The sequence below is a fragment of the Xyrauchen texanus genome, chromosome 12, assembly GCF_025860055.1.
Source record: "Xyrauchen texanus isolate HMW12.3.18 chromosome 12, RBS_HiC_50CHRs, whole genome shotgun sequence".
NCBI lineage: Eukaryota > Metazoa > Chordata > Actinopteri > Cypriniformes > Catostomidae > Xyrauchen > Xyrauchen texanus.
Genome location: NC_068287.1, coordinates 42,832,251 through 42,845,079, shown reverse-complemented (window position 1 = coordinate 42,845,079; position 12,829 = coordinate 42,832,251). Strand labels below are relative to the sequence as shown.

The window sequence follows — 12,829 nt, the reverse complement described above, 5'->3', positions numbered from 1 at the left end:
TAGATTTCCTTTGGTTTAAATGTATGAATGTTTTTTAAACTTTATACATAAGCATTTATACATTTTTAAACATTTAAATACTCAAGAAAACTGCTTAGGGGCAGAATAAGTCAATAAAATGTAAAAATCTGTGTACACAACACTGATCTATATCTATCTATCTATCTATCTATCTATCTATCTATCTATCTATCTATCTATCTATCTATCTATCTATATATATATATATATATATATATATATATATATATATATATATATATATATATATATAACTGGATTGCTCATGACGTCACAACAGTGAAGATGTATAATTTGTCAACATTATGAACAATTTTGAACAGCACACTATATAGTAAATGTGAACTAATTTAAACAAAGTAAAGTCAAACACACCGGTGGGGTCAATGAGCATCAACAGGTTTAAATAATGAAGGCAGAGAAACGTTGCATTCTGTAACAATCTGCAGGTGTCGCTATTGGATACATTTGCTTTTAAAAAAAAAAAGGGGGAAAATGTATATACACTTTGATGTTGTGTTTTTACTGTTAATTATTAAAGATTATAATCGTTATGCCAATCTACATGGGAATAATGATATGTGCTTAATAGGTACACAGTCTGTATACATTACAACCTGTGGGCACTTTAGCCACATCCTTTAGTAAGCGTTGTTTCTTTTTTTATTTTTTTATTGCTTGAATGAAAATACAAAGAAGCCACAGTAAACATAAAACTTAATACATTAACGTCAAAGCTAAACAGCAGCACAAAAACAAAAAAATACACATAATAAACGTAATGACCAAGGGATAACAAAATAATAATAATAATAATAATAATAATAATTAAAAATAACTAAATAGATAAATAAAAAATACCAAAAGAATATTGTAAAAGGGGGTTAATTATCAAAGTATGTCTCCAAAAGTTTACACAATTTAAGGGCTTTTTTATTATGCATACATTTTAAGGATTTGAGGAAGATCGCCAATTCCTTCTGGAAATGCATGAGGATGGGAGGATTCTTAAAAAAAAATTGATTTATGTGTAAAGTAATTAGCCAAAACCACAATATTATTAACCAAAAATTCAACATCACCATTGAGAAAAAAGACCCCATATTTTATAGATTTGAAATCAAAATCAGGTATTACATTTCAAAGTTAACCAAAGTAAGCGTTGTTTCGCGGTTAAATGCCGTACATCGAGAGTTTCGTCTGTTGGCGGTCGATGCCCTCTGTCGGTAAGGAATAGTAAAATGGCCACCAGATCACTTCCGGTGGCTTCCGAATATACACTCCGGGACGCTACAGTGACACCTCGATGTTGCTTCAGCCATTGTTGTTTCGACCGGAAGTCGCTTTACACAACAAACGCTGAACCGGATGTGCGCTCTAACTTCCGTGAAAAAGGCCCATATTCATAAAACTGTATGCCAATGGATGTATGTCCGAAACCTCAGTATTCACAAGGAAGAAATACCCGGATGACATACTACAGGTGAAACTCGAAAAATTAGAATATCGTGCAAAAGTTCATTAATTTCAGTAATTCAACTTAAAAGGTGAAACTAATATATTATATAGACTCATTACAAGCAAAGTAAGATATTTCAAGCCTTTATTTGATATAATTTTGATGATTATGGCTTACAGCTTATGAAAACCCCAAATTCAGAATCTCAGAAAATTAGAATATTGTGAAAAGGTTCAGTATTGTAGGCTCAAAGTGTCACTCTAATCAGCTAAACACCTGCAAAGGGTTCCTGAGCCTTTAAATGGTCTCTCAGTCTGGTTCAGTTGAATTCACAATCATGGGGAAGACTGCTGACCTGACAGTTGTGCAGAAAACCATCATTGACACCCTCCACAAGGAGGGAAAGCCTCAAAAGGTAATTGCAAAAGAAGTTGGATGTTCTCAAAGTGCTGTATCAAAGCACATTAATAGAAAGTTAAGTGGAAGGGAAAAGTGTGGAAGAAAAAGGTGCACAAGCAGCAGGGATGACCGTAGCCTGGAGAGGATTGTCAGGAAAAGGCCATTCAAATGTGTGGGGGAGCTTCACAAGGAGTGGACTGAGGCTGGAGTTACTGCATCAAGAGCCACCACACACAGACGGGTCCTGGACATGGACTTCAAATGTCAAACGCCTTACCTGGGCTAAAGAAAAAAAGAACTGGTCTGTTGCTCAGTGGTCCAAAGTCCTCTTTTCTGATGAGAGCAAATTTTGCATCTCATTTGGAAACCAAGGTCCCAGAGTCTGGAGGAAGAATGGAGAGGCACACAATCCAAGATGCTTGAAGTCCAGTGTGAAGTTTCCACAGTCTGTGTTGGTTTGGGGAGCCATGTCATCGGCTGGTGTTGGTCCACTGTGCTTTATTAAGTCCAGAGTCAACGCAGCCGTCTACCAGGACATTTTAGAGCACTGCATGCTTCCTTCAGCAGACAAGCTTTATGGAGATGCTGACTTCATTTTCCAGCAGGACTTGGCACCTGCCCACACTGCCAAAATACCAAAACCTGGTTCAATGACCATGGTATTACTGTGCTTGATTGGCCAGCAAACTCGCTTGACCTGAACCCCATAGAGAATCTATGGGGCATTGCCAAGAGAAAGATGAGAGACATGAGACCAAACAATGCAGAAGAGCTGAAGGCCGCTATTGAAGCATCTTGGTCTTCCATAACACCTCAGCAGTGCCACAGGCTGATAGCATCCATGCCACGCCGCATTGAGGCAGTAATTAATGCAAAAGGGGCCCAAACCAAGTACTGAGTACATATGCATGATTATACTTTTCAGAGGGCTGACATTTCTGTATTTAAAATCCTTTTTTTTATTGATTTCATGTAATATTCTAATTTTCTGAGATTCTGAATTTGGGGTTTTCATAAGCTGTAAGCCATAATCATCAAAATTATATCAAATAAAGGCTTGAAATATCTTACTTTGCTTGTAATGAGTCTATATAATATATTAGTTTCACCTTTTAAGTTGAATTACTGAAATTAATGAACTTTTGCACGATATTCTAATTTTTCGAGTTTCACCTGTATTTAGAGATCTGAAGTGTGCGGCTGCATCCAAAACGGCTGCCTTATTAGTTAATGGCTTAACCATCAGCGATTTTAAATTAATGGAAATCTCAAGAAAATGGTCTCAGAACAGTTTGAAAAGCACTGTAGGCCTATACAGCCTCCGGAGGCAGCATTATCCAGTTTTCGGATGCACAATTTGACACTTTACGATCCTATAATCCCTTGGGAGCTGAGTATGTCACAGTCAAAATGCCGGATTTAAAAGAATGGCGGCGAGTAGGACGGTAGTAAGTGATATATATACACCAAGAAAGTTGTTCCTGCTGCTTAAATGGTGCTTGTTTAACAAAACCAAAGTATACTTTTCTTTTCTTTTTTTTTTTTGCAGTTGTTGTTGTTATTAGGCCTATGTCATATATTCAGGTCACGGGTCAATACCCACTTCCCCGGATGAAGAATGTCCGATATCTATTCATACTACTCGAATGCATACCTAAAACAACAAACTGTTTTAACTGCCTAGAAGTGCATCCTTCATCAATATACAGTATTGTGACAGTACGCAATTATGTATGCAGGGACTGGTTTATTGTGTTTATTAGGAGTCCTACAGAAACCCTACACCTAAACTTAACCCTAACATAAGGTAAACACCCTGGCAGCCTAAGTCTTATGAGAGACTCATTCACCATTACTAAGGTTAGTTTTAGATTTAGTGGTAGGATTAACATAAAATTTAGGGCAGGGCTGGACTGGTAATCAGGCATACCAGGCATTTTCCCGGTGGGCGGACACACTTTGGTCAGGGGAGGAATGGCAATCGGGAGAACCGAGGGGTCCATTGGATCGGCCGCGAAACGGCCCGAATGGGCCGCGATAATCTAAAATAAGCCGCCGTGATAAGCAGAAAAGGACAGCGACCCCAACACCACCCCCATCCCACCCTCAACAACTCTTGGCTCTTAGTTTTAGGCACTTGGGGAAAATGTTGCATAAGTGAGAATGTCTTCAAAAATAATGCCATAGGCCTAAATAGCCTAGTTTTCATTTATCAATAAATGTCTTGCAAAGTCTAGTTAAAGCGAAATCAATATTCGGTGTGACCACCTTTGCCTTTAAAACAGCACCAATTCTCCTACTTAAACCTGGACACAGTTTCTCTTGGTTGTTGGCAGACAGGATGTTGAAGCTTCTTGGAGAATTTGCCACAGTTTTTCAGTATATTTCGGCTGTCTCAATTACTTCTGTCTCTTTATGTAATCTCATACTGACTCAATATTCAGTGGGGGTCTGTGGAGAACATGACATCTGTTGCAGGACTCCCTGTTCTTCTATTATAATCTTTTCTATTTGCAAAAGTAATGTTTAGGAGTCTAAATTGTATATTTCCTATTGACACACTAAAGCTGAAGATATAAATAACCATCTTAAGACAAACGCTTTTGTGAAACATCTCATGTGCCTAAGACTTTTGCACAGTACTGTGCTATTGTGTGGGCCTCATTAAAAATGGATGGGCCAAGTTTTCACCCAATTTTATTATTTTTCTAAACAAAAGAGAAGTGGCACATTCAAACAGTTCTTTCAGAAATCAAAATATAAGCCTTTCTAAACTTTTTTATAAATATAAATTTGAAGTCAGAGGTCCTTGGCTATGCCAATGCATTCAGCAGATGTCTTTGAGATGTTTATGATTTAAAATGTTTGTAAATCTGATTTTTTTAAAGATGTTTAGCAGATGTTACTTATAGTGTGATGTTTTCCAGACGAATCTATCTAAAACAGACATCTCAGAGACGTACGCATGCTATCTGCTATCTTCTAGACATGACCATCATGACTTCACTCTGGTGTTTTGTTACTTGTAAAATTTGACACTACTAGCTTTACAATATATACAAATTTTGTCTGATAAATATTTCTAATTAGCAATAAATAAGGGCTCCCTAACCTTAACCTAACCCTAACCCTTTTCTAATGAAAAGAAAACAGAAAGAAAAAAAAATGTTAAACGTTATAAATTAGCTACATATAATTCAGTCAACCATGTTCCTTTTGTATTTAAAAAGTCAAATACCTGACTATTAAATACTTTATAACTTCATGTAGAAGAGCATCCTGGTATGTGCTTGACAGAGAACAGTGTTTTTAAAGCGATAGTTCACCCAAAAATGTATAACAGTCCAGTTCTTTATGGCTATTCTAGCAAAAACCTGCAAGTCTTCACTGGCAAAAGAAGCTGGTTTGAGATGTGGAAACTAGGGGGCAGTCTAGGAATAGGAAGTTACTGGAATGTTTTGCCAACAGAGTGACATACAGTTTCAAACCCACAGACTTTGATTCAACTCAGAACCAAAGCATAGCAGAATCAGAACCAGTGAATATGTGTGAGGTGAACTGTCTAGGAAACCCAGATGTTTGAAGCATTTGCTTCTGGATCAATATTGCACATTAGTTAATCTTTTCCAGAGGAAAATGCTTGTGCCAAACAGCCAATCTCTAGCCTGGAACTAACTTCTTGTGTCTACTGAATCCTAAATTCATTTACCTGCTTTCATTTCAGATTTACATTGAGAAAGGAAAGACAACAACGGAGAACTGACTGTATGGTAATCATGTAAATGCATTGCTTTTCAAACAAAATGCTCTAGGTACATCCGTGAAATGTTGAAGGCTTCAGAGTACACTGAGTGGAAAAAAAACAACGTTAAAGTTTAGAGTTAACATACTCGTATCATCTTGTATTTTATATTAATGCTCTATATGTAGATACATTTACAATGTAAACTAAATAACACTGTAGTACTAAAATATCTACATTTAAATACAGTATATTAGATAACAGTCTTTCAAAACACAGATTAGTTGAGTGTCAGTTTACTGTAGTTGATTTGGATGAAGGAGGGTATTAGGGCAAATGGTGTGAAAATATCCATCAAATGTACAGAAACACTCACGTCATAACCCAGCAGAACTGCAGTTATTTTTATGAACTGATTTCATCAAATTACTTTTAAATGACATCACACATGACAGTGGACCAGTAATGGACCAACAATGTGAAAAATGTCTTTGGAATGGCACTTTACCTGTTGGAGCAGCCTCTGTCTGTCTCTCTCTCTGTCTCTCTCTCACACACACACACACACACACACACACACACACACACACACACACACACACACACACACACACACACACACACACACACACACACACACACACACACACACACACACACACACACACCAACAGACTTGCATCGTGGTACAATTAGAAGGAACACCATGAACTGATCATGTATCTGTGTTCCATTAAAAGTCTCATCCCATGCCTGTAGGTGTGTAGTGTTTCTATTTAAAGTTGTGGGGTTTTCATATCTGACATTACCTTGTATTGTCTCTTGATGATAGCGCAGAGAGAGAGAATGCTTAAGGGGATTGAAAAACATTGTTTCAACCCATTATACTGTATTCACCCCACTGCACTGAATGTACGAAATTCAAGAAGGCCCAGTATCAGTTTTCTAGTTATTAGGCAGTCGACAGTTCATCTGAAGCAACGTCTCAGTGTTATCAGTTGAACCTGTGACATTTGCTTTCCCAACTAAGAGACTTATTTGGCTGTCAACACTTCTCAGAGAAGTTAGATTATCTTAAAAAGTTTCATTTCAATTTCAGTTTTCAACAACTGTTTTCCATGAAAAAAATGTTTATGTAGATTGTATAATTCCTCATGAATCAACGCTGGCACTGTTATTTTGTGGCTCGTCCTGATGAAAGTGAAACAGAGCGTATGAGTTGTTTCCGTTGGCCTTTTAGGCATCGGCGTAGAACAAAGTCATAGTTGGCTGATGTAGACATGGCGTAAAAGACGTTGGCCTTCTCTGGAATATGTAACTCTACAAAAAAAGAAACAACAACAACAGAAAAACAGAAGAATTATAAGAACTGTATGTCCATAAATTTTTACATTTTTTAAATCATAATTTTGATATGAACTTAAAATTATTTGGAGGGTAGGACCTCATTGTTTTATTGTATTTATTGCTTTTTAAGGATCCCCATTAGCAGATGCCAATCTTCCTGAGGTCCAAACATGACATACTTCACATAACATTACATACATTCTTAATTGCTAAACACCTGCAAACCTTTCTTAGGCTAGTTGTTATTCTTAAAGACATCCTTCTTTAACCCTTAAATGCATACCTCGGTGACCTTTAGTGACCTCAATCCACCCCCTATATCTCATCCATATTTTCCTTTAATATTCCTCAACCTTGGGGGCCTGGGTAGCTCAGCGAGTATTGACGTTGACTCCACACCTGGAGTCACAAGTTCGAATCCAGGGTGTGCTGAGTGACTCCAGCCAGGCTTCCTAAGCAACCAATTGGCCCGTTGCTAGGGTGGGTAGAGTCCCGTTGGGTTAACCTCCTCGTAGTTGCTATGATGTGGTTCTCGCTCTCAGTGGGGCACGTGGTGAGATGTGTGCGGATGCCGCGGAGAATAGCGTGAGTCTCCACATGGGCTAGGTCTCCGCGGTATCGTGCTCAACAACACACGCGATAAGATGCGCGGATTGACGGTCTCAAACGCGGAGGCAACTAAGATTCGTCCTCCGCCACCCAGATTTAGGTGAGTAACTACGTCACCACAAGGACCTAGAGCACATTGGGAATTGGGCATTCCAAATTGGGGAGAAAAGCCCCCCCCCCCCCCCATGAATCCTGTGCTTTCATTTGTTGCATCATCTCTTTAAAATGGGAAAAATACAACTATATATATTCTATTGTATTATTTTAAAAATGTCTTTAAAATGTTTGAATCCAGGCATTTTGTAGATCCATTTTCTGATAGATATACGTGCCGGGTCGCTAAAAACCCAAAGTTTTGAATCATGTTTGGGCGAAACACCCAAGCATTTAAGGGTTAAGAATAACAACTGACAAATGTGATGGAATTGACATTTATATGAAATCCAACAGTTTTCAGTACCTCTGCCCTGGGCCAGAACTTGTATGAGGCTGAAATCCTGCCCACTGACATCCTCCAGGTTATGTTTTTGCAGAGCTCTCTGGATCACGTGGGCTGTTTTATCCTGACTGGTTAACTGGTGCAACAGAACAGCAGAAAAAATAAGTTATTTGGATTTCTGCATGAATAACTCCTAGATCTTCATAGTTATGACAATAAATCTAGTCATACTTGAAAACATATACATAATCCTTTTACACTGGTCATAATCAATCTGCCTATTGATGTTGTATCGAATGATAACAATGATGTGGCTAATTTGCACCTTACCAAAATCTTCCAAATCTTATATAATTATGAAGTGAAAATGCATGATGCAATAATTGTCTAAATTACTTATTGTTTTTTTGTTTTTTTTTACTTTTTGCCTACATCATTTGTAATCCATGCAGACTACTTAGAACTGCTGTTTTCACATCAGAGCAAATTCCTGCATTCCTCCAAGTTCAAGTGGTATTATTTTAACAATTACATGTCTTGAAATCTGAAATCCTTCATTGTATAACACAGGGTCTGGCACAATGTTTTAAATGTGTTATAGACTTTAAACACATTTTTAAAATTAGTTATTCTACTGTGGCCCTCAAAAGTTGTTTGGACACTTGAGTCCCATCACTTAAATTGTAAAAAAAAAGAAGTAATTTAATTAGATAATAAGGACCCAATCTATTTTAGATGTCTCTTGTTACTATGCTTTTGTTACAATGAACATATTACATACATTATATGTGTTGTTGTATTGTACTTACATTTAAAGTACCTGCATTTAATTACATCTGTAGTTGCACTGTTAACCTTACCCCTAACTCAACCCAACCCAACTCAACCCCACCCTAAACCCTAAACCCTTCTACTACTCCTAAACCTCAGTAGCAGCAAATGTGAATCTTGTGAGAATTTTGCTTAACAACATGTAGTTACACAATAAATAAATTGTATTGCTGTATGTATAATGTTAATATATAGTAGTTAGTACATAGTAGACACCTAATATAAAGTGGAACTGAATGGTGGTGGTGTAGTGGGCAAAAGCGCATAACTGTTAATCAGAAGGTTGCTGGTTCAATCCCCACAGCCACCACCATTGTGTCCTTCAGTAAGGCACTTAACTCCAGGTTGCTCCGGGGGGATTGTCCCTGTAATAAGTGCACTGTAAGTTGCTTTGGATAAAAGCGTCTGCCAAATGCATAAATGTAACTGATAATAGAAAATGGCAATTGCAAAAAAATTATGTTAGACCATTTCTCAGAACTAACCGCACATCCTAATGCCATTTTTTGGTATATGAAGTCAGTAAGTACATTTGTATATACTAATATATATATATATATACAGTATATATTCTATTCCATGAATGTGAATGGTGACTGATTCTGCCTAACATCTCCATTTGTGCAAAACTAGAAAATCTAGTTTCTAGGCTTTGGAGTAAATTACATAATTTTCATTTTTGGGTGAACTATCCCTTTAAAAACACTGTTCTCTGTCGAGCACTTACCAGGATGCTCTTGTACATGTTGCCATTGCTGCAGATCTCCATACTGACCCTGATGATGCAGGAGTCGTCCACCTGTCTGTTGTAGAAGGGCAGGGTGATCATAGAGACGGACCGTCTATGGGTGGAAACCAGGTGAGGGTCAGCTGATGTTGAGGAGGAAGATGGACTCATGCTGAGGTTCTGCTGCGAACTGGAAGAAGAACTAGACACGGTAGAGTCGTCGGGAGAAGAAGAGAAGGGAAAAGCTACAGCCGTGTTCTGCCCAGAGCTGGACAAGGACTAGAAAGGTGGAGAAAAGAGAGTGTCACATTTTAGAGAAATTTCCAGCAAGAAAACATACTGCAAAATCAAAAGACACCATAAAGCAGTGGTTCTCAACTTGTTATACATTGGACATTAAGTGGCAAACCAATCTACATGAAGTCTTCCAGAGAGCCGTGTAACAACCCATATGGCTCAGTTGGTAGAGCGGGTTGGCTGCCAATCACAGGGTTGGCGGTTCGATTCCTTGCCCACATGACTCCACATGCCGAAGTGTCCTTGGGCAAGACACTGAACCCCAAGTTGCTCCCAATGGCAGTCTAGCGCCTTGCATGGCAGCTCTGCCATCATTGGTGTATTAGTGTGTGAATGTGTGTGTGTGGGTGATTGGGACACAGTGTAAAGCGCTTTGGTAACCTCTAAGGTTAAAAAAAGCACTATATAAGTGCAGACCATTTACCATTTGTTTGACACTTTCTGAAATTGAACTTGAGGTCACAGCAACAGCACACTGATGAAACTGATTAGGAGGAAAAATTTCCTAAGAATCTGAAGTATTTAAGCGCTGACGTCTGTACATCCCTGAACACGTTACACGGTTACAGAGATTGTGACTCCTGACACAGCTCCTCCAAGTCTGTGCTTGAGTAACATCAGCGACATCAACACATTTCGCTATGAGAGTCAAGGACAGGTGTTTCTGTTGTCTGCAGGGAATTATTTAAAACGTTTCTAAAGCGTGGCTTTTCCCTTTAGGCAAGGCAAGAGTTTATTTATATAGCACATTTCATACACAATGGTAATTCAAAGTGCTTTACATAGAAGAGATTAAAATAAATAAATAAAAAAAAAATAAGAATAATTGAAACAGTTTAGAATATAAAATAAAATACAGTACAAACAGTCGGACACACAGTGCTCATTCAGTAAATGCACAGCTAAACAGATGTGTTTTGAGTCTGGATTTGAATGTGACTACTGTAGGAGCACATCTGATCTCTTCTGGAAGCTGGTTTCAGCTGCGGCTGGCATAAAAGCTAAAAGCAGACTCTCCTTGCTTAGAGTGAACCCTTGGTATTTCTAGCTGATGTGATCCTAATGATCTGAGTGATCTGTTGGGTTTATATTCAGTGAGCATATCTGCAATATACTGAGGTCCTAGCCCATTGAGTGATTTATATACCAGTAATAATACTTTAAAATCAATCCTAAATGTAACTGGGAGCCAGTGTATAGACCTGAGGACTGGTGTGATATGTTCATATTTTCTGGTTCTGCTCAGAATCCTGGCAGCAGCGTTCTGTATGAGCTGCAACTGTCTTATGGTCTTTTTGGGAAGGCCAGTGGAGTCCATTACAATAATCCACCCTGCTGGTGATGAAAGCATGCACAAGTTTCTCCAGGTCTTGACTAGAAACAAAGCATCTAATTCTTGCAATATTTTTCAGATGATAGTATGCTGATTTAGTTATTGCTTTGACATGACTACTGAAACTAAGGTCTGACTCTAGAGACACACCAAGATTCCTGACTTGATTTTTAGTTGTTTGACCCCTAGCGTCAAGGTATGCATTCACCTTGAGAACGTCATCATTGTTTCCAAACACAATGACTTCAGTTTTGTCTTTGTTTAACTGAAGAAAGGATTTAGCTGGTTAAAGGTGAGCATTCACAGACAGTACTAAATAATATCATAATGACCATGAGACATGAATTGATAACCAAACATAGGGTATATAGTTTTATACATTTTGGTTTGTGTGCAGGTTTTGCTTTCCCTGTGAGGGCAAAATGTATACAAATGTGCCCGGGAGGACAGTAATCCCTTAAAAAAGCTTCACAAACGAACCTAAATATAGGTATCTTTATAAGATACCTAAATATTCCAAATTATGTATTGTAGGGATTGGATTAGTCGCCTTACCCTAACCGTAACCTAACTCTCACATTACACAGTACTTCCACATTCAGTGTGGATATCTGGAATCTTATCAACATGAGCACACGGGAAGTCTGCATGTTCTACCGAATGTTCCAGTACCCTGATGCCAACATTGTTCTGCAGAGTAACTGACAAGCGGCATCTCCTATCAGACATTTTTGCATGAGTTCAACGGTATTTATCTTTTCCTGTGACGTGACTGATAGCACATTGTGTCAGCAGCAATGAAGACTGGGTTCTCGACCCGTGTTGAAACCAGGAAGTAATCGCCTCCACATAATTAATGATGAGCATGATTCAGGGGTTCCATTTTCCCTCTAAGATGACTTAAGATAACCACTGACGGTTAGGTTTAACATGCATTCCCAACTAAAAACAACTCACTTATTTTTGGCACCACTCAGTGGACATTTTACCTGGAAACTGGCAGACTGAAAATGTAAGTTGACTTTTGTAGCTAAAATCGGTCTGACCGATAATGCGAAACACTGCCCCCATTGGCCAACATTTACATTTATGCATTTGGCAGACGCTTTTATCCAAAGTGACTTACAGTGCCCTTATTACAGGTACAATTCCCCCGGAGCAACCTGGAGTTAAGTGCCTTACTCAAGGACACAATGGTGGTGGCTGTGGGGATCGAACAAAGGACCTTCTGATTAACAGCCCTGTCCTTTAGCCACTACGCCACCACCACTCCACAGTTATGTGCTTTAGCCCACTACATCACCACCACTCCATAGTGGTAAGTGTTGTTGGGCGTATGGGCATGTGTGAGCTCCATTTTCCGTGTGTGATGTCCACAGTGGGGCACCAGTTTAAACTTTATTGTCCCTTTAGGGGAAATTTTTCTTGGAATTTGCAGCTGCAACAACATACATATGGAGGACCAAACCTGCAAAAATAATAAATAAATAAATGTAATAATAAAAAAATAACTAAAAGAATAAATGTCTTGATAAAACAAATATAATTCGTTTTTAATTACATTTATTCCTGAATTTTATTATTGTATGACTTTATTTGTTTATTATTTTCTATATTTATTTTAA

General features: G+C 38.2%; 1 protein-coding gene across 2 annotated transcripts in view; it reads right to left on the bottom strand.

Moving 5' to 3' along the window:
• Nucleotides 1-3,038: 3,038 nt before the first annotated feature.
• LOC127653009 (ral guanine nucleotide dissociation stimulator-like 1) overlaps nt 3,039-12,829 on the bottom strand; it is a 38,724-nt gene continuing 28,933 nt past the window's right edge. For both annotated transcript variants that reach the window (XM_052139484.1, XM_052139485.1), the window contains exons 14-16: nt 9,575-9,853; nt 8,038-8,152; nt 3,039-6,941 (exon numbers count right to left, since the gene is read on the bottom strand). In XM_052139484.1, coding sequence (XP_051995444.1) covers nt 6,796-6,941; nt 8,038-8,152; nt 9,575-9,853 — 540 coding nt within the window. In that variant the 3' untranslated portion in view covers nt 3,039-6,795. The remainder of the gene's footprint in view (nt 6,942-8,037; nt 8,153-9,574; nt 9,854-12,829) is intronic.